At 30.7% G+C, this 21,521-nt stretch overlaps 1 protein-coding gene and 1 long non-coding RNA gene across 5 annotated transcripts; one reads left to right on the top strand and one right to left on the bottom strand.

The window, feature by feature from the left end:
- The first annotated feature begins 6,929 nt into the window (after window positions 1–6,929).
- On the top strand, window positions 6,930–9,753 carry LOC107614489 (uncharacterized). Its single transcript, XR_015896026.1, has 4 exons — window positions 6,930–8,020; window positions 8,165–8,284; window positions 8,366–9,299; window positions 9,441–9,753. It is a non-coding gene; the product is annotated as an uncharacterized LOC107614489 (long non-coding RNA).
- Window positions 9,754–12,617: 2,864 nt separating this feature from the next.
- LOC110266130 (psbP domain-containing protein 2, chloroplastic-like) lies at window positions 12,618–14,434 on the bottom strand. 4 transcript variants are annotated; one of them, XM_088497045.1, is made up of 5 exons: window positions 14,019–14,434; window positions 13,675–13,824; window positions 13,184–13,225; window positions 13,017–13,095; window positions 12,618–12,873 (listed from the first exon to the last, which is right to left on the bottom strand). In XM_088497045.1, exons 1-4 carry the CDS (start codon window positions 14,334–14,336, stop codon window positions 13,057–13,059), a joined length of 549 nt encoding a protein of 182 aa, XP_088353171.1. In that variant the 5' UTR covers window positions 14,337–14,434; the 3' UTR covers window positions 12,618–12,873; window positions 13,017–13,056. The 4 variants fall into 4 exon arrangements, with proteins under 4 accessions (XP_088353171.1, XP_088353170.1, XP_088353169.1 ...); XM_088497044.1 differs by having other exon boundaries at window positions 13,173–13,225; XM_088497043.1 differs by having other exon boundaries at window positions 13,184–13,245.
- Between the last annotated feature and the right edge of the window lie 7,087 nt (window positions 14,435–21,521).

Consider the following 21,521-nt stretch of genomic DNA (forward strand, 5'->3'; position numbering starts at 1 on the left):
CATTAATGTTTTAATGCAAGGATAAAAGTTTCAAACCACTCGTGTCATTATCCTAATATCTTCGACCACCTCATTCTCTTGATATGTTAGTGCAGTTTCGATCTCGACTGCTGTTGATGGCTCTTTTTGTATCATTGATTCAAATCACGACGGCAAAGTTTTATAAGAAGCTTTCCAACAACAAAAAATTTTCGCAATTGTTTTTTGCTTAGACAACCATATTTTGCGGTAACTTATCATATAATTGAATTTTGATTGCACTTCAATAATCACATATTTCACGTTTAAAGATGGACCCACTTCAACCAATGGATTTATCACCTCCGCAATCATGTTTGAGTTTAGCTTGACATAATCTTGAGAAATGGTAGTTCTGGTGCATGGTGACTGTCATTGTGCTGTCTTATAACCTAACAAAATTTTCTTTTAATAAGACTAGCCACGATAAGCCAATCGCCACTTATTCCGTATTGTACACACTTTGCATAAAATATAATTGGCTCAGTCCAGTCAATGTTAGGCTCCGGTAAATCAACCTCGACTAATTTTTCAAACTCAACATATAACTTGAGACTTGTGCTTGTGTTTGCTGATAGATTGAAAGCATTCCTTGCATAGTTGCTTCGTCAGCCATGCACATACATTATTTAAAACTAAAGGAAACTACTAAATACTAACATAGGCTATCTATATAGAATATTTGTGACTCTTCTAAATATTTGGTTATCAACACATTTACAAAATATACTCTTAAACTTTTCATATGTTATTACAAAAAGAATAACATCACATGAATTTTTACATATAAAACTCACACATGTTTAAAAAAAAATCTAACCATTATAATATATATATTTTTTAAACTAACACCTCTTTCCATTTTTAAACTAAAGAAAAAACACTCTCCCACTCACACTCAACCAAACATATCCGTTTTTCCTTTTATAATGTCCCAGTTATATTTTCTTACTCAACCAAACATATCCGTTTTTCCTTTTATAATGTCCCAGTTATATTTTCTTAATAAGAGAAATACAATACGTTCCCTATGTAATATCAATTCGCCTCCGTATATTGACAATGTGCTCTTCTTATATTATATATTTAATATTATAATAACTCAATACGGCCCCTAGTATTACTACAAATAAATTTAAAAAAAAATCTGCTACAACAATTCGTCTCCTGCGAATTGTCTCCAACCTTAAAAATTTTTAAAAACATAATAAAATTTAATAACTGAGTGTTACACTAAACCGTAGTCCATATAAAAAGAATCAACCAAAATAATTCTATAAAAAAGTTTGATTAGGTTAAAATATTTTATTTTTTAATACAAAAGATTATTTTCATTTATATTATTGCATTTTTTTAGTGCATTGCACAAATTTAAATCTAATAATCTTTGACTACAACATCCTCTTGCAAGTAGAATCATATATAAGTTGCCATAGACATTTTGGTTTTCAGAAGATGTGCAACTTTACAAAAATCACATAGTATCTTGACAAAGACAAATCACCTTCACATCAAGCTTAATCTCGCACTACGTGTGCTTAGGTCTCGATAATGTCCACTGTATTGCCCATATGGCTAAAGGGCGCATGTAACACATAGATCTGTATCTAGTGTCCCATGCTTTAGGAATTTAGAAAGCATCAACAGAAGAATCAACCTTTATTAACTATTTCAAAAAAAAAATGATAAAACACAGAAAACTTTATTTTGAGTTTTTTTATTGAGTAATATCTGAATCAGTTTCTAAAAAGTATTTAGCCAAGATATTTTAATTTTTAATAAATTTTAATTACCAAATCAGTCTTCAAACCTTATTATTTGTCCATAAAGAGATTGATTTTAGATATTTAAAAACTTTTAAAAACTGTTGTGTCTTTATTAAATAATGATAGGATAAACTGTTGTATATTTCTTAACACTAAATGAAAAAAAAAAATGTCACTATTTAACATTTCAAGAAGTTGAAAGCATCTATTTTTTACTTCATTATAGGATTTTGGAATATCCAAGATGCTATATCATTCATTACAAGACAGAAATAATACCAAATTGAAGAATGAAGTTACACACCGGGAAAGATGAACAAATCTCAGCCATAGCAATTTCAACAAACCAAGTGAAGAAAGAAACCACCACCCATCCCCATACAAGAGATGCAGGCCCTGTATATTGAAGGCTAGAACCATATAGAGGAGTGATTCCTGTGAATAGGGTCATTGTTGAAAATACTTTACAATAATTAGTGTCAAATACTTTGTCTATAATCTAATGAGTGTCAAACTCTTCTTGTATTAACTCTCAACTCTTTTTTAAAAAATAATCATAAAAGTATAAAATTACATAGAAATATTTTATAACTAATTTTTATGGATAAAATACTTTTAAAAAAATTTTACATATCTGTTTAATTAATATATTTTAAACTAATTCGGACTCTCTAAATCATATATGAACCCATCCAGCGAAAATTTTCTTTCCCCTAAGCTAGCTGAACTATGCACTGGACCTGAACCATCTGCGAAAGAGAAAATAATGTCACAAATTGATGACCGAGACAGTCATAACTTATAGCACATAATCATACAGAGTCTGAAAAGTTTTAAAGCAAACAAACATGGCTTAATTAGCTAATATATAAAAAACCCATGTTTTAAAGAAATATCTGTCCAAATTGTGAATCCAGAATTGAGATAGTAAAGCTCATTTAGAAGGGTTGTAAGTCACCAAAAACATAAATTCAGAAGGGTTGTAGGGTACCTGCACAACTCTGAATGCTTCAGAATTTTTAAAGTACAAGAAGAAAGTTAATAAAGAACTGAGCATTACCACTCAGGAAGTCTTTTTTGTCTTGAAGGATTGGTCTTTGCCAGTCATGAAATCTATTAGTCTATTAGCAATTATAACTATGGTGCATGCTTTGGAAAATCATCTAAATTTTGACATCAAAGAAAGAACAGAAAAGAAAAGAGAAAATTTTATCCATAGTCTGGCTCTTCTAAAATATATCTATGGATATAATTCTCAATAAGTGCAATGTAGACACATGCTGCACATAAACAAAAAAAGGGGGATGGGGGTGGGGATAAGAACAACAAAAAAGCAACAAAAGCTGGGAAAACAGCATTACAATCTGCATCATGATATCTTCATTTAATCAACTCAGCAATTCTGATATGATGAGATGTATCATGATATAAATTACAAAGTAACAACCCCTATTTTTGAAAAATCTTAGAATCATCAACATACTAAAATGAAGATAAAAAATGGCATAATGTAAGAAATTATAAAAGCCAATCCTAAAAGATTTCCCTAAGATATTACAAGATACATCATTTTTAAGAGTTCAAAAGGGGTAATTGTTTAGGCTTCTAATATTCTGAAATAGTGATGCTTGTCAGGACTTGAAGTCTTCAATATTGTAATTGTCATATGTATCATGAATGTTAGAATAAAAAGCAATTAAATGGGAGATTTTCACAAAGAAGGTGAACAAGTCACAATTTTCTTACATCTTTGAATTAAAATGATCGCCAGTAAACTCAGAAAGTCCTCCAACAGAATTCTGAATGCATACATCAATTGTTTGCATTAAGCACCCCAACAGAAAGGGCCAAGAATAGGATAAAACATTAAAACACCAACAGTGTAATAGTAAATATTCAACAAAAAAGTTTCAGCTGTTGTTTTTCCAAAATTATTTAACTGCATAAATAACATTCATTGCTTACTAGGAGCAACATATGCATCAAATTCTAAGTAAAAAAGAAATTGAAGTGACTCTTGCCTACCACAAAAGTAAAAACTGATGATGTAATGCAGCAACAAAATAGCTTCAAGTGTAAATTAAATTAAACTCTCGTAGCTAAATTAGCTTATTGGAATCATAACAAGAATAATGCACTAAATTAAACTAAAGCGCCAAGTCGAAGACACTTAAAGATCATAAAGGTTCTACAATGAAACAAAGAGGTGAAGCAAGGAGTTGAGAAAAATACCTACCGCAAACGTTCTCCAACGAAAAATGGCATAAAAAAGATTAATGGGAAATCAAAAGAAAAAAAATGGCTTGAACACTACTCAAGCACGAGAACAAAAAATAGATGAAATAAGACAATAATGTAGGACAAGTAAAAACTGGCATATTTAATGAACAATTTCAATAAAGAATTCAATGATGGTGACAATGAATATGAAAATAACTGATCTCTTCAAGGAGTAGATAAATTGTGAATAAGATTCCAAAGTGTATTGTGAATCATATTTACTTTTTTTTTTTGGTGACTTGTGAATCATATTTACTGTGATCAAATAAAACAACTTACATAGAAATTTATTCAATAATTTTATATAGAAAGTGTACATATTATATAACATAAAAATATATCATGGAAAATATAAACTTAAATTGAAGTATGTTTTATGGATTTGCCTTTTTTTTTCTCCTTTATGGAATGAAAATAACTTTCTTCTATGAACAACAGATAATTTTGTTATATCTTGTCTTCATTTTCTTATTTAAGGCCGTCATGGTAAATATAATTTTCACGATAAAACAAATTTTTATTACTGGCTTCATGTAAATACAGCACAGCAGGTTAATTGGAGTAATTGCGTAAATACTTAACAAGCTAATTAGTATTAAATACTTTGTTTATAATCTAATTAGTGTCAAGCTTTTCTCATACTAACTCTCAATTTCAATGACAACCAAATAAAATATGAAAAACAAGTAATCATTAATAAAAGTAAAAAATTACCTAAAAATATTTTATAACGAACTTTTATGGATGAAATACTTTAAAAAATATTTTACATATCTGTTTAATTAATATATTTGAAGTTAATAATCTTTTTAAAAGATACATCTTTTCTATCAAAAGTCCCTTCGACATAGCCATCAAGACTTTAGATAAAATCTAATTCACCGTCCCCTTCGACATTGCCATCAAAGTCAGAGAACTAAAAAATCAAATATTATTAATAAAAAGGTTATGAATTAAATAGATTATCCTACAAAATAAATAAATTGGTCCATTTAACTTGTTTAACTTTTTTTTTATCACTCTCGTTTAATTTATTTTTAATGCTTTTGATAATTTTTTTAATAACCTAACTTAAATATGTCAAGTTTTAATCAAAATATCTCAAATATTTAACCCAAAGTTGATAAATATCTAAAAATTTATTATTTTATTTGTTTTTTAGTTAAAAATTGTCTATTAAAAAGAAATAAAAGGACCTTTTAACTCGACAAATTTTTCTTAAGCAGGCTAATTTCTATCTTAAAGACCTATATACTTGATATATAATTAGCTTTCATTGAACAATCTATTTGACATCTTTAGTGGAAGCTCTTATATTAATAATCAATTCTTTTTAACAACAATCAAAGCAGAGTACAAGATAATTAATAATAACAGTAAAAAGTTACCAAAATATTTTAGAATAAATATTCAATTTATTTTTATAGTGAATTAAAATATCTAATTTAAAATTCGTTAGAAAATTAATTTAAATGTTTATTAAAAAATAAATAATTTCTATTTCACAGGTTCTTTTAATTGTATGTTCGTTTAATTGGTGCGTTTTAAACTAATGATTATTAAGTCGATCAATATAGATGATTTTTTTATTTGAGCAGTATTTTTTTTTCCATGTAGCAAATTCATTATCACAAAAATGGTCTCATCAATTAAAACTCAAATTATGGAGCTATTCCTGTATAAAATAATTTAAATAGTATAATTAGGATACATAATATAATTTAAACTTTAAAAAAATTAAAATAACTAATTAAATATTTTTATAATTAGTAGGGACTAACTAAACAATTAAGAGAAGGGTGGCCAACGAGTATTTGGGATTTTTTTTTTAAATAAATAATTTAATTATTTTATTTACTAAAATAAGTAATTTATAGTATATTTATTATTTTACATCACATAATTTATCTAATTTATCGTATTTATTTTTATTATGTAATTTGAATACGTAAAAATTTTTTTTTTTAATTTAAATAATCTAATTCATTCTATAATTTAATTTAAAATTTTATATGTACTCTTTTTGAGTATTAATTGTTCAAACATAATTTTTGTTTTAATTTCTTTCACTAAAATTTTTAAGTACTAATTGTTATTATTTGAAACGTAATTTGTTTTATAACAATACACATGTTTTTCAAACTTTAAATATCTTGTTTGCAAACAAAATACGTTCACAGATAAGATTTGACTTATCTTATCTCCACGCACAAACTCATCTTATTTATACTGTAAATAAGATAAATCATATAATAAAAATTGATAAATAATTAAATATACTATAAAATATATAGTTCGGTAAATAAAATAGTTAAATTATTTAATTAAAAAAAATACCAAGTATTGGTTATAACGTTATGTCATAAATAATTTATTTTTTATTTTTCTTTTTAAGTTTCATGTGATGTAGCTTCAGTTGGATAAATAGTTTAATTAAATTTTTAAAAAAAAATAATTTAAATAATAAATATTTATATTAAAAATTACTTATAAATAAGTTATTTTGTATTTGATTTTTTAGTTATGAAAATACTTATTTTAAAAAAGATGTGATAAAAAACTTTTTCTTACGAAATAAGTCATTTTTTTTAATTTTTCTACAAATACTTAAATAAATTTTTAAAAAGTTATAATTTAATTTTAAAAATTACATTTAAACATTATAATTTAAATGATATAGTCTTTCCATATTCATCTAAGAAATTGTGGGTTCGAATTTTCCTATTTTTTGGTAAAAAAAAAAGCATTGATATTTTTATATATCAAATAATTTTTTTTAGTCACAAAAAGATTTCTTTTTCTTTTTGGTTTTTCAATCCAATAAGGAATATTATCGTTTGAAATATGTAGCAGTGCTTTATTGGAGTCGGTTTGAAAAACAGCCGCTCTCTGCAGTTTAGTGGCGATTTCCGTGACAAATTGGAGAGAAGCCGCTATTTGTTCTTTCTTTCCCTCATCCATCACACGAGCATTCTCCACCACGCCCGCCGCATGTTCTTCTTCTCCTTCTTCCTTTATTTCTTTATTTGGATTGTGGTTTATTTTTCTTCTTTTTTTTCTGCTAGGTTTTCACCTGTTTACAAGAGGAGAAGTGCCCCTCACCCATAACAAAGGGGCTCTTCTGTCCTTCTGCTTTCCACCTTCACTTCTGGTTTTCTCTTCATGGTTTTTTTTTTTGTTCTGATTTTTTGCTCACTCTGCTCTTAGGTTTTTCTACTAATTAAATTGATTGTTTTGATTTATGGAAGAAGAAGAGAAAGCTCAATAGAGAATCTTTTTAGTCTATTCCATTCAATATCAGAATATCTAAACCAAGTTGTAAATTGCAGTATGAGAATAATTTTTACAAATATTTCTATAAATTTGTCATAATCAAGTGATAATACCCTTTGAGTTTGGAAATGGGAACTTAGAAGATAGGTCATGAATCTTGGTTGATATTGAGACTATTACGCCTACTCATGTTTTTAATGTTGATGATTTCACTAGTGTATTTAATTTGAAGTGGTTTGAGGCTAACAAAACAGAATCTATTGGGGTTGATGTTGTTGGTGTGCTAACATTGGCAAATGCTTGCGAGGACCATAGCCTCTCCTTGTGAATTATGCCTTTAGTGGCAATTTGAAACATAAACCAAATTCTAATGCTTCTTTCTACTCTAAAACCCAAGTCAAGGCGAGTTCCAAAAAGTATACAATCTTGGTTAGATGATTAGATGTCCGATGAATTTGGTGCATCAGGACTTATTGATTTTTATAATCAGTATATATTGCGAGTGAATTTGTCTTTGACCCTTTTAAAATTTTGTGTTAGGTTGCTTCTAAAAGATTATGATTTATGAAAATGTATGAACCCTCAAAATTCAATTTCCAATATCCTCTGAACTTAGCAATTCACACAACTTCATCACTAAGATGACAAGATCAGATAAAGTGGCTAAAGTATCATTATATCTTGTAAGATATTTTATGGTCATTTTATTGCTTTTTTATTTATTATTATTTTTTATGTTGACTCATATTATGCTTGTAATTGTAAATAGGTTCCATACATAACTAAAAATCTGATATATTTGTATTGCTTGAATATTCATCCAACAGGCATATCAAAACAAAGAGGGTCACTAGAGTTGAGTTGAACAAGAGACTCAGACACAAAGAACAACAGAAAAAAGCAGCAGAAGCTAAGAAGTTGGAGGACTTGTCGAAAGAAATTGACAGGTAGTATGAATTGATCTTTTTCTATGTTTCCAAACACGACAAAGTGTGATATTTGAGCTGTGTTGATTCTTCTGGTTACAGCATACCTGAAATTATGGAGGAAATCAAGCAAGATGATGAGGAAAAGCAGAAGAACATGCTAAGATAGGTTAAAGGCACGGCCACCACGCTTAGGAAAGCACAAGTAAGTAGGCTTTTCTATTTATCTTAATTTGCCATCAAAATCTTAGTTATTCAAATGAGAGAACATGCTTAGAGTACTTCAATGGTTTTGACCTAACACATATTATACACACAATTCTTTGTGAGTGTCTATTTATCACAATTCGTTAATAAGTTTGAGCCTGTTCCCCTTCAAGTTCTCCTAATCGAGGAAGTAAATGGATCCATCCAGAAGCTTATGGTAAGCTTGTAAAAATTCTCTTGCTTACTTTTTGTTACCCGTTTTCTGAGTTTTTAAAACATCCAAGTAACTTTTCAATTTCCATGACATATATGTAGGGTTGTTGTATCCTTATAAAGGATCGATATAAAAGTTTAGAGAAGAGAGGATTGATTGTTCCAACATCCAAAACATCCAAGAGGAAGTAGTTTACTGCTCTAACATTATATGAAACATGTCATCATCAAATCATTTTTGCATATAGTTCATATATCTATATTTTAACCGTTTGATATGACACATTTAAAATTTGTATGACATTGTGTTTGTGTTATGGCTTTGGCACGAAGTAGAGTCCTCTTGATTGTTGGTTCCATAACCAAGCATTGACGCCAGGGATGAAAGACCAATACAATTTTATCTAAATCAAGATTTTGTTTTCTTGTGTTTGTTTCATTTATACTCCTAGCTAGTCACAGTTAATGTGTTTTCATATTAATCTGTAATCCGATATTTTTACATATATTTGTAACCATATTTATAATTTCTGAGAGCTTGAATGAACTTCTTTTTTTCTTTTGCAACAGTGTTCAGTGAGCATTACACACTCCTTTGTGCAATTTAGAAACAAAGGTAAACAAACTTCTCCTTTTATGGTCGCTCCACTTTAGTGTGTTGAGCTTTCTTTGTTCAAAAAAAATCTTTTCTTTATATCTATTTAATTTCATTCTAAGACTAATTTGACATTTTCCATCTTCTCCTTTTCTTTGGCAGATCAATATCAGCATAAAATATCTCCGTAGCTCTCCACTTTTTGCATTCAATCTCAGCTACCTATCCGCTAGAGAAGACCATTATTAAAATGACAAAATACCATTTTACTTCTGGCATTTTGTTTCGGAGATATCATTGTCTTGAACTCTTGATTTGTTATTAATTTACTCTTGTGATATTTTAGCCATCTTTAGGTTGCTTTATTTTTGTGTTTGTTTGGATGTAGAAGCAATTGAGCAGCTTTGTAAGACCAACATTTTTTTAATTTAATTGTGAAAATTGTGGGGTTATAAACCAAATAAGAACAACAAAAGTGTTATTACAAAAGTCACTTATTCTCGTTCATAAAAAAGAGGCAATAATATTAATAAAACAAAATTTTGTTACCGCCATCATGTAAATACAGCACACAACAAGTTAATTGGAGTAATTGTGTAAATACTTAACAAGCTAATTAGTATCAAATATTTTGTTTATAATCTAATTAGTGTCAAGTTCTTTTTATACTAACTCTCAACTTCAATGACAACCAAATAAAATATGAAAAAAAAGTAATCATTAATAAAAGTATAAAATTAACTAAATATTTTATAATTAATTTTTATGGATGAAATACTTTTAAAAATTTTTTACATATCTGTTTAATTAATACATTTGAAGCTAATAATCTTTTAAAAAGATACATTTTTTTACCAAAAGTCCCTTCGGCATAGCCATCAAGACTTTTGATAAAATCTAGTTCACTGTCCTCTTCGGCATTGCTATCAAGGCCAGAGAACTAGAAAATCAAATATTATTGATAAAAATGTTGTGAATCACAAATACATCTATATTGATTTACAAAACCAGCTAACAATTAACTCGAACTAGATATGTACAACCTAAATAGGGCAATTAGATATGTGCAACCATTTACATGTTCTTCCTCCTTTAAGCAAATCCTCCTCCATCCATTAAAAACTTCGGAATAGGGCACAATTTCTACATTGAAAAACAATCAAAATAGTATAACTATCATGAATAATAACTTAAAAGAGTTTAAAATAGTCAATTAAATATTTTCTATATTAGTAGAAATTGAATTAGACTAACTAAATGAGAGTAAAGAAATGACTTACGATGATCAAATTACATCAAAAATGCTTTTTCTTAGCTTTTTTCCTTTAGCCAATTCTTTTTGATGTTTAAAATATTTCTGAGCATGACTGGCAATTTGACTAGAAGTTTTTGTTTGTACATAATATTTTGAAATTCTTTTCCAGTGTGAACCTTCTTCTTGGTACCCTCTAAGAAATAACCTACCAAAATATGATTTTTGAAATAATTATTAACAAATTTTATACTAAAAATTTTTAAACAAAAACATAAACTATTTAATTAGTAACGATATTTTTAGATATCAAACAATTTTTTTTCTTTTTTGGTTTTCAGTCCAACCAAAAATCTTATTATGCTAACCACGGTCAAAACAAAAATAAATTTAGCAATTAATAAAAATTGCTTTAGAACTCGCTCAAATTGCTAGTTATTGGTACACAAAAAACCTTTAATTAACAAGAGAGCAGTGAAACTGATCTTATAAAAAAGAGGTGCTAAACTTATATATTGTAGACAACATACAATCATCATGGACAAGTTAGAGATATATCTAAATCAACATACAATACATAAAAAAGATTCTCATATATAGGACATAAAAAAAAATTTAATTTCTAAACAATATAACTAGTGTATTTTTTTTTAAAATTTATTATATTTGACAATAATTATTATTAAAAAAGCAAATGATCGTATTATCCATTAATATAGTGTATAAAATAATTTTTTATTTTAAAATTAAGTCTAATTAATGAGATAAAATTTAAAATAATATTTTATTTTTTTATTAATATTTAAATTTAAAATTAATTAACAACTCACTTTCCTTTTAATTTCAATAACAAAAAAATTAATTCGGTGAAAAATATTTAGCATTCAATGATTTTAATCATTTGACTTTTAATTACTAAAAGTTGGATTAAAAGTTTTAGTTTGGTTGATTTTTATGATTTTCAACCGAACATAAATCAATTGTCATATTTTAAAAACCAAAACTCAAGAGAGGAGAATAATATCTAATGTATAATTAGTCATAAGATAATATATATTATATTATTATGTAAATAATATTTAATATATAATTTTTTGATAGAGTTAATATATAATTTATGGAGAGTTGATTTATTATAATTCTTTTATAAATTTTGTAGAATATAAAAATAGTGATATTTTTTATATTATTATTTAAAAAATTATTCATAATTTTAAACTTAATTAATAATATTTATTATTGCTTTCTAATCGAAATAGTGTGTCCTTCTAAAATCATCTGCAATAATTTGCCTTGTAGAATATCTATAGAATAAAAATTTGGGTGAGACTTCAAACTTTTTCTGGCCAAGTAGCCAACAATCTAATCCTCTTTTCCTTCCTTGTACACATGCTTTAATTACAAGTTATCTATTTAGATAAGAAATTAACAAAAAAAATTAACTCGTTTAGCATGATAGATTTAAAAAAAAAAATAGATTAAACTTTTATTTTGAATATCCATATATATTTGATATATAATTAGTTCATCCATTTAAATTTATAGTAGATCTAAACGAACTGGACTAAATGGACCAATTTGTTTAACACTCCTATTTACACAGCTAACTATATCCAAAATTGAAACTATAATTTAACCAACAATATTTCTGAGCCAAAATATTTAGATTTTCGTTTTCAGTTATATAATTATAACTATGTATTTTTTTTTTCTCTTTCTTCGTAAATAGCTTAAGGGAGGAAGGATAAGTAGAAAGGATTCTATGCCTGTGAATTAAATCTAGTTGAGACCTTGCTTACTATAATCTTCTGAAAATAATTTGCTCATGCAATCAACATTTTTATCTTTGTTGAAAATAATTACACACCTCCTGCAACATTTTTCCTTTTAAAAAGATATAATGTTCAACTGTTTAAGTAATATGTAGATATATAAGTTAAAACATGGTGACATAAATAAAATCTATACACTAGAATTTCAGTCTGGTTGATTTTTTATGACTTTCAACCAAGACTGAACATAAATCAATTGCCATATTTTAAGAACCAAAATTTAAAAGAGGGAGAATAATCAGAGAAGAAATGAGATTTTCATTCCAAAGTTTTAAGCTGCTGCATTAAAGGAATGGAGAACTTGATCTAAAATAATTTGTTTATGTGGCTCAAGAGGACTCTCTGGTTTATCAGAATGAACAATGTTAAGAAGATAGAGTTTCTTTGAGGTCAATATCCTCTTCTTTCCTCTACGAGTACTATCAATGATGTATTCAAATTCATAAATTTGCAAACCTCCATCCCCTGATCTTTCTGAAGCTGCAATTAATTCAGCTTCCTTTGTACTTTCCTGAACATGAGGAGAATAATACACACAAGTTAAAATGATATACAATCACATAGACATTTGATTATCCCCGAGGATCAAAGACAATTATGAACACAGAAGGAATATTTCACTATTTCAGAGAAATAAGCTTTTTGCCTTCTTACTTTAGTTGTTAAATGCAGAGCAAACTATATGTAATGGCCATTATTCCTTTCGTCGAAATATAGAAGCAACAGGGTTAGCCTGGTGAACAAGCATCCACATTAACACAGGATTCGGAAAAGGGCCACAACTAAAGAGTGTAATGTACACAAATTAACCTGATAATTACATTAGTGACTGTTTCCATGGCTTGAACCCGTGTGACCTTTCCCTATATTTGTTAAAGAACTCCTGCTCCGTGAATACATCTATGATCATTGCTACTTTTAATTTAAATAAACAGAGATCAACCAAGAATCTGCTATGGATAAAAGAAATCATTATAGGAATATTTTAGAGAATAGGTGAGGTGCCAATAGTTTGTGATAGAAAGGGAATGTTCTAGATTATTATATGTAATTATTTGGAATGAATGAAACACAGAAGACAACTGTAAGCTAATTAGTTAATTTAGCCATTAGTGTCTTAGTGCTCAGTATTAGCTAAAATCTGTTCACAACAGAATCAAACTAATCCAAGAAAAATTTCCAGCTCATTGTTCCCTTGCTTATGTTGTTACCCTAGAAGTACAGGGAGATTCTTCTAATCAATACCATCAACACTTGACTCAAATTTTGCATTGGTCATAGAAAGTTCCAGCAATGGAAACAAGAACCTTACCTTAAGCCTTTCTGCTTGTAAATGCTTATCAGCTACAAACTCGGGGATCCCGAAGTCTCCAAGATTTGCAAGACGAACTGGGTTCACGACAACCCCAATGTTGTTGCTCCCCATACTTGCATCTTGAAACAAAGCAGTTGCCCCATCCCCCTATTCATTGTAGAAAAAAAATAATTTACCCACCTCATTCCATTTCCATTTAACTCTATTGAATCATTTTCAAACGCATCATACCAAACAGAGAGGAAAAAAAACATATGCAATTCTTCACAGTAGAAAAAGCTTATCAAAGATTAAGGTTAATAGTAATTTTGAATGCTAAAAAAATGGGTAAATAATTTTACCTTAGTCCAAGAAGAGGGTATAAGAAGAGTGTAACCTTCCTTGGAATCAGTGTATCTGTGAAGCTCCAAGTCCAACTCTTGAGCCATCAAGAATGCAGCACTAGTGTTTGATAAATTGCACGAAAGAAAAGTTGTGAGAAGAGGAGGAAGATGGAGCTTCCTCTTAGTAAAAAATGTTGAGAAATGCAGGATGTGGTTGTTGTGAGGTTCATTGTGAAGAATGCAGGAAGCAGAATTGAAAGAGGGGATTGAGAAGAAGGTTCTGGAAGGAGAGTGTTGTGAATGGTGGAGAAGAGTGAAGCAAGTTTTCAAAGCCATTGGAATTGAATTGCAAAGTCTAATGTGTTGGGTTTCATTCGTCACAGCTCACAGCCTCACAGGGACATGACAACGTTAAGCGCGTTAATTGTAAAAATTGAACTCATTTGTTACCGTTTTATTTTTATTAGTAGTTTCAAATGTTTGAGGTTTGAAAATCAATCGGGTCATCTAAGCAGTGAAATTAGATATTCAAAAATATAATCGAAATTTAATTAGGATTTAATGGGATATAATAAAATAGAGGAATGTTAGGGGACCAGTAACTTTTGTGATTTGTAGCCATCAAATAGCCATCAATGATGGTTTTAATAGTGTGAGATTGGTGTGAGATTTCATCCAATGGCTCACTTTTCTTTGCTGGTTACATGCTGGCCAGAATTTAACAAAGTTGCTGGTCTCCTAGACTTTTCCAATAAAATAATATATTAATATATATAAAATATTTTAAAAAATAGGGTAAAAAACAAGAATAAGCCATGGAGAAAAAGACATTAGTACATTACGTGAATAAGCCAAAACAAAATCCGTTTCACCAATCAATCAATGCACAAATATATGTAGTTCGAATCAATCAGTTTCGAACCTGGATTGAACGTAGTTCGAATTGAGGCAATTCGAATTACTATGAAGCCTGAACTAAGCATAATTCGAATTGAGGCAATTCGAACTACTATGAAACGTCAGCTCAACATAATTCGAATTGAGCTGGTTCGAATTACTCCTATCTAATTCGAATCAAGCTGATTCGAACTCCTCTCATGCATGCCATGCAACGTAATTCGAGCTGGCTTAATTCGAATTACTCCAAGTCTAATTCGAACCAGGCTGGTTCGAACTATAATGGAGCAGAGTTGTATATATATGTTGTGGACATGAGTTGCTCTCATTAGAGGGGTAGAATGGCTAGTGAGGAGAGTTTTGTGGTGTTGGTTCACCACAGAGGATCGATTAAGAGGAAGACACGTTCCGGTGTGAAGTTCACTGATAAGGATTCTCTCTGTATTATCGTGAGGCCTACGCTAAGGTACGATGACCTTGTTAGCTCTGTGCTGATGAAACTGGGTCTGGATGGTGTGAAACGGGTTAAGAAGTTCTTCTATCGCATTCCGATCACGGTGCTCCAAGAAACCGTGAAGTATGATTGTTTCACGATCGGGAGTGATGAGGACTTGCAGGTCATGTTTCAATGTCGCCGGTAGTTTCCGGAAGTGAGGACACCAGAGCTGTTGGCAAAGTTGGTTGATGTGGTATCCAGCTCGGGGTTCGAACCGGAATACCACCACTTTAGCCACGGTAGCTAGTTCTAGCTCCAGACCTGCCGTTGCTTCTACCTCCGTCCCTGCGTACGAGCCACCCGTCCACCCTGTCGCCTCCCCTTCCTTCGCTGCTGATCTCAACGGCAGTGTAGGCGACGAGGTAGAAACAGGGAAATTTCGGCCGAAATCTTTACAGTGTGCTGCACCGGTGGGGTTGGAGAGCAATTTTTGGATGATCCAGAGGACGATGATGTCGAGCCTGATATGATTGCTGATGACAGTGGCGATGATATTGGAGCGAGTGAGCCTGCTGGGGCGGGAGGTGGTTCTAGCTCTGGCACACAGCAGTACCCTCCACATTTTTCATCCTTGGACTTGGATGCCATGAGGCAGGAGGGGGTTCAGGGGCAGCCTGCTGGGTTTGGCGCCAGAGATGCGGACGGGTCTGCAGGTTTGACAGAATTCCAGGTTGGTCAGCAATTTCAGGACAAAGATGAGGCCCTGTTAAGTGTGAAGACTTACAGCATCCGCCGAGGGGTACAGTACAAGGTAGTGGAGTCTGACTATCGCCGGTATGTGGGCAAGTGTTCTGAGTTCGGGAATGGGTACACATGGTTGATTCGGCTGAGTCTTCGGCAGCGCAAGGACATTTGGGGCCAGTGAAGGCAACATACGGAAGGCTGGCCGAACTATTTGTTCGCAAGGGGAGAGAGGCTGAGGCCCAGCTGCGAACCGGACAACAATTCAGTCAGCACTTGGTGACTTGTATCGAGGCCAACTTGAAGACGGCGAGGTGCTTCACGGTGACTTTGTACGACAGGGATAACTCGGAGTTCACCGTCGCAGAGACGACTCCAACTGGTTCGTTCTTACTGGGTAGCTACAGAGTCTCGCTTGCATCTCAGACATGTGATTGCGGATACTTCCAAACACTTCATTTTCCGTGTCTGCACGCACTGGCATGCTGTTCCTACTCACAGCTTACATGGCAGCCTTACGTCCACCAGGTGTACCGTCTTAGTTCAGTGTTCAGTGTGTATCGGATGGGATTCACACCTCCCATTCCGGAGGGTTTCTGGCCACCATATGATGGGCCGACTATGATCCCGGACCCTAACAAGAGGCGTGCGAGAGAGGGTCGTCCGAGGTCCACTAGGATACGGACCAACATGGACGAGTCAAATCCGAACCGGCCAAAGAGATGTGGCCTCTGTCGGCAACCCGGACACACACGTCGGAGTTGCCCACAGGTCGGAGGGCCAGAGCATACAAGGGGACATGAGTAGGTGTATTGTTAGCTTTGGTACTTTGTTTATTTCACTTTAGCGTTTACATTCCACTGTTATAGGTTTTCTTACTTGTTGTTGTTAAGTGATAGAGTTTGTTAATGTTAATGCGATGTACTGTGCATCAGATCTTACTTAATGAATATGTTCCGTTTCCGGAGTTTTGTACGAAATGTCTGTTGAATTCACAACGCAATAAATAAATCTACAAATTAAACTAATACATGATGCGGAAAATATGCTAGTAACTGAAATAAACCCTGAACAGCCATTTTCAAAGTAGAATATCATGATTTGGAACAACATATATATACAACTCTACTCCTTTATAGTTCGAACCAGCCTGGTTCGAATTAGACTTGGAGTAATTCGAATTAAGCCAGTTCAAATTACGTTGCATGGCGTGCATGAGAGGAGTTCGAATCAGCTTGATTCGAATTAGATAGGAGTAATTCGAACCAGCTCAATCCGAATTATGTTGAGCTGACGTTTCATAGTAATTCGAATTGCCTCAATTCGAACTACATTCAATCGAGGTTCGAAACGGATTGATTTGAACTACATATATTTATGCATTGGTTGATTGGTGAAACGGATTTTGTTTTGGCTGATTCACGTAATTTCTTTCTCCCCATGGCTTATTCTTGTTTTTTACCCTAAAAAATAGATTTAATTTTTTTTTTTGTAATTTATTATTTTGAATCGATTAACTGTTAAAATATATATATCAGTTTAATTAGGTAATCAATTTTTTTTATTTTTAATTAATTTTCTGTCAATCAATATATATTAAATCGAACTAATTTGATGGCCAATTCTTAATTAATTGGATGGAACAGATTAATTTCAATCTGATTTTTAATAATATGGTCATGTTAGTTCATTTTAAAAAATAAAAACTCAAAATAAGAATTTTTTAATAAATTTTTTATTGAGATTTTTTATATCTATAACAATATATAAAGGTAATAGGAGAATTTGGTATCCAATTTTCGCTTTTTTATGTTAACCCCATTAATAAAGAGTAACTGATATAACCTTTTATTTTTAAAAAGGTCAAAAAAATAAATTACCAATTCACTTTTTTTTTTTATTTCTATTACGGTTACTTTTCTATTTCACGGATAACTTTCGATCACTTCGTCTTCTTTCTTATTTCATTCTCTTCTTTTAGGTTTTTGTCTACTTTTATTAATTTTTTTAACCTCTCTGTATCTTTTTCCATTTTTTAAATTAATTATGTGTTACTTTTTTTTTTGTGTCTTCAAAAAATTGTAAAAAAAATGACTCATAATTAACTATACCAAATTTTTTCCATTTTTATGATAATAAGAAAAATAAAGGGAATAGAAGAGTTTGGTGTCTAATTTCTGCTTTTCCATCTTAACCCTATTAATAAAGAGTAACTGATATAACTCTTTATTTTGAAAAAAAGTCAAAAAAAAATAAATTACCAATTAACTTTTTTTTTATTCCTGTTGCAGTTACTTTTCTATTTTACGTATAATTTCTAATCTTTTCGTTTTCTATTTTATTCCATTCTCTTCTTTCAGGTCTTTGTTTATTTTTATTAATTTTTTTTATTTCTTTGTATCATTTTTTATTTATTAAATTAATTATGTATTACTTTTTTTTTGTCTTCAAAAAATTATTAAAAAAAATGACTCATAATTAATCCTACCAAAAATTTCATTTTTATGATAACTATGAAAAGTGGTTATAACTTTTCAACAACTTGTGGTAATATAAAAGATTGGATTAAGGCACAGTAAAAAAAGACTGAAAGTAGATAGAGTATATATTTTTTGTCTTCATATGATTTACATAGAAAATTAAGAAGGAATCAATTTTTAAGAAAAAAAAAAGATATACTTTAGAAGGGATGAAGACAAGGCAAAAATAGTCTCAATTTATATGGTTTAATACTAACTATATACTCTGTGATATATTGTACTCTGACTTGTAATTCGGTCTCAACTTTTAACAAACATAAATAGAGAATTCATTACATACATACATGCATTTTTAAAAAATGATATTATAAAATAATAAATTAAAATATTTTTTATAATATTATTTAATTGATATATATCATTAATAATTTGTTTTGTAACTTTTTTTAGATAAATATATTAGTTTTACCGCTGATTTTCATATATCATATATTTAAAAATAAAGTAAAAGTGTTTCATACAATATTACTTGGTTAACATTTTTTATTCATAATATCTTTCATTTTGTTAGGTCACATTCTATTTCACATAATTTTTTATTCTATTATTTGACCACAAATTAGTCATTTTTTAGTTTTGTTTTAAATCTTAGTTTAAAATCTTAATTCTGTTTTAGGGCAATATACCAAAATAAATAATTTGACTTCCAATTTTACTAGAATACACATTTTACAAAACGGATACTACATTTTTTCCATAAACTATATAAACCGCGATAGGGTACCCACGGTTTACAAATGAACGTAAACGCTACAGGGATCTCGCGTATTACGTTCGAAGCCAAACTGCACATAATCCGCGATAGAGATCTCGCGGTTTGTATATGAATTATAAATGTACATAAATCGCGACCCTTTTTGGGGTGAAATAATAATTTAGTTGATTCGGAGTGTTTTCAAGCCTTTCTTCCTTCCTTGCACTATCATCGTTGGTATCTACATCTCTCCATCTTCTTGCTATGCATCACCATGCATCACTATGTCCCTGCTGTTAGTCCCACCACATTGTTTGATTCTCCCACCAAAAGGGTATTAGCCAAAAATCAGCCAAAATATCTTTGGTGAATCCAAAATCTCTACGAGTTAATATATATGGATGTTTCTTCTGCTAAGTATCAGAATGTTTCTTTTTCATACTAAATGGTTGTTCTTTTATATATTTTTCGAACTTTTTTGTATTGCAAATGTGAATGTCTCTATTTCTTTAAGAATTTCATATTTTTTTTAAATTTTATAGATATTTAATTATTTTTGCTAAAATATAACTGGATATTTCTTTTGTTAAGTATTAAGATATTTTTTTCATATTAAATGAATGTTTTTTTTATATTTCTGTAATTGTGTAGTTTGCAGTCTCTTTAATCATCAAAACGGCACCTAATATCCCAAAACGCAGAGAGCAACATCGTGATGATGCTGCTACCGTGCAATTACTGTGAAAGCCATTGACAATCCAAACTTCACATGATCACCTGCATCATAGTACCCTCCAACCAAGTCCACTTTCAAAAATAAGAACATATATTCTGTGCCGCTCTTTTTCAGTCTCTACTTTTCGAAGCATGTGGGCAAACGGTTAACCCGCTTAACGGTGACGTTGGACTACTGTGGACTGGAAACTGGTACATGTGCCAGGCCGCCGTTGAAACGGTGCTCCGAGGAGGCTCCCTCAGGCCTATGCCGGAGCTACTCGGTCTCGACGCGCCTGTTCCTATCGCTATTGACGCCGGCTTCGAGGGAGAAGTCACGTGCGCTGACGCGCGGAAGCTCCGAGACCCGAACCCGAGTCCGAACATAAGGTTCACGAGCTCCCGATCTGGTAAAGACAGTTTCAGCTGGAAGCGGAAGCGATCGGAGGAGTGGGTCGCGGTGGGGAGGCGGAGAGGGCTAGACGGTGAGAGAGAGGTCTGTGTGTGTGATTGTTGGAGGTAGGTAGGTTAATGTGAGAGAGAAGATGAAGGTTTTTATAGGTTTTAATTAGGTTTACTTAATCAATTTTAAATTTTTAAAATTTTGAATTTAAAAAATTTAAAATTAATTATTAATATAAATTAATGTGGTTTTGTTTAGTTTTTTACTGGTAACCTCTTGGTTCCATATGCTTTTTCTTTGTCAGGCTATGCCTTCTCTAATTATTGACCCATTTCATTGGCTAAATTTTCTGCCATTTGATCAAGAGAATCTCAATGATGCTCCTGAATCTTCCTTCAAGTTTAAGAACAATTTATTTTTATATAATATCAAATATGAAATAAATTACAATATTAAAATAATTAATTGCATTTATATGGATCAACCATTAAAAAATAAGACTAGTAAATTAATCTATTATTCACTATAACTCTTTTAATTCAGGTAGTACAAAATAAAAAAATTTAGAAATAAGGTATCTTTTTAAAAAAATTTAAATGTAAAAAATTGAAAATAAAAATTATTTTTAAAAAATAAAAATAAAAAACGAAATCTAAACCTGTTCTTAACAAACCCCTTCTCTCTTTCCACGATGAGATGTCAGACAAGGGTGAAGCACTGAACCTAGTGAAAATTATGCTAAGGTTGAAGGTCTAGGACTCTAGGTTGAAAAAATATTCAACTGGAAGAAAAAAACACATATACACAGAAACCGCGAGACACCTACCGTGATTTTTAGCCATTTTGCATATCAACATAAACCGTTGTAGGAGTATAGGTTTATGCACGTTTGTAATTCACATACAAACCGCAACACCCCTATCGTGGATATGTGCAGTTTGGCTTCGAACGTAGTCCGCGAGACCCCTATAGCTGTTTACGTTCATTTGTAAACCGTGGATCCCCTGTCGCGGTTTACATAGTTTATGGAAAAAATGCATTTTGGTATTCGTTTTGCAAAATGTGTATTCTGGTAAAATTGGAAGTCAAATTATTT

This window comes from Arachis ipaensis, chromosome B8 (genome assembly GCF_059453495.1).
Source record: "Arachis ipaensis isolate K30076 ecotype BB chromosome B8, ASM5945349v1, whole genome shotgun sequence".
NCBI lineage: Eukaryota > Viridiplantae > Streptophyta > Magnoliopsida > Fabales > Fabaceae > Arachis > Arachis ipaensis.

Bases quoted from the DNA above. Each gene is read 5' to 3' on its own strand.
- LOC110266130 (XM_088497042.1), bottom strand. From the start codon at position 14,336: ATGGCTTTGAAAACTTGCTTCACTCTTCTCCACCATTCACAACACTCT. The intron at 13,825-14,018 runs GTAAAATTATTT...TACAATGAATAG, and splicing joins TACCCTCTTCTTGGACTAAG to GGGGATGGGGCAACTGCTTT. The intron at 12,874-13,674 runs GTAAGGTTCTTG...CCTCATGTTCAG, and splicing joins TACAAGCAGAAAGGCTTAAG to GAAAGTACAAAGGAAGCTGA.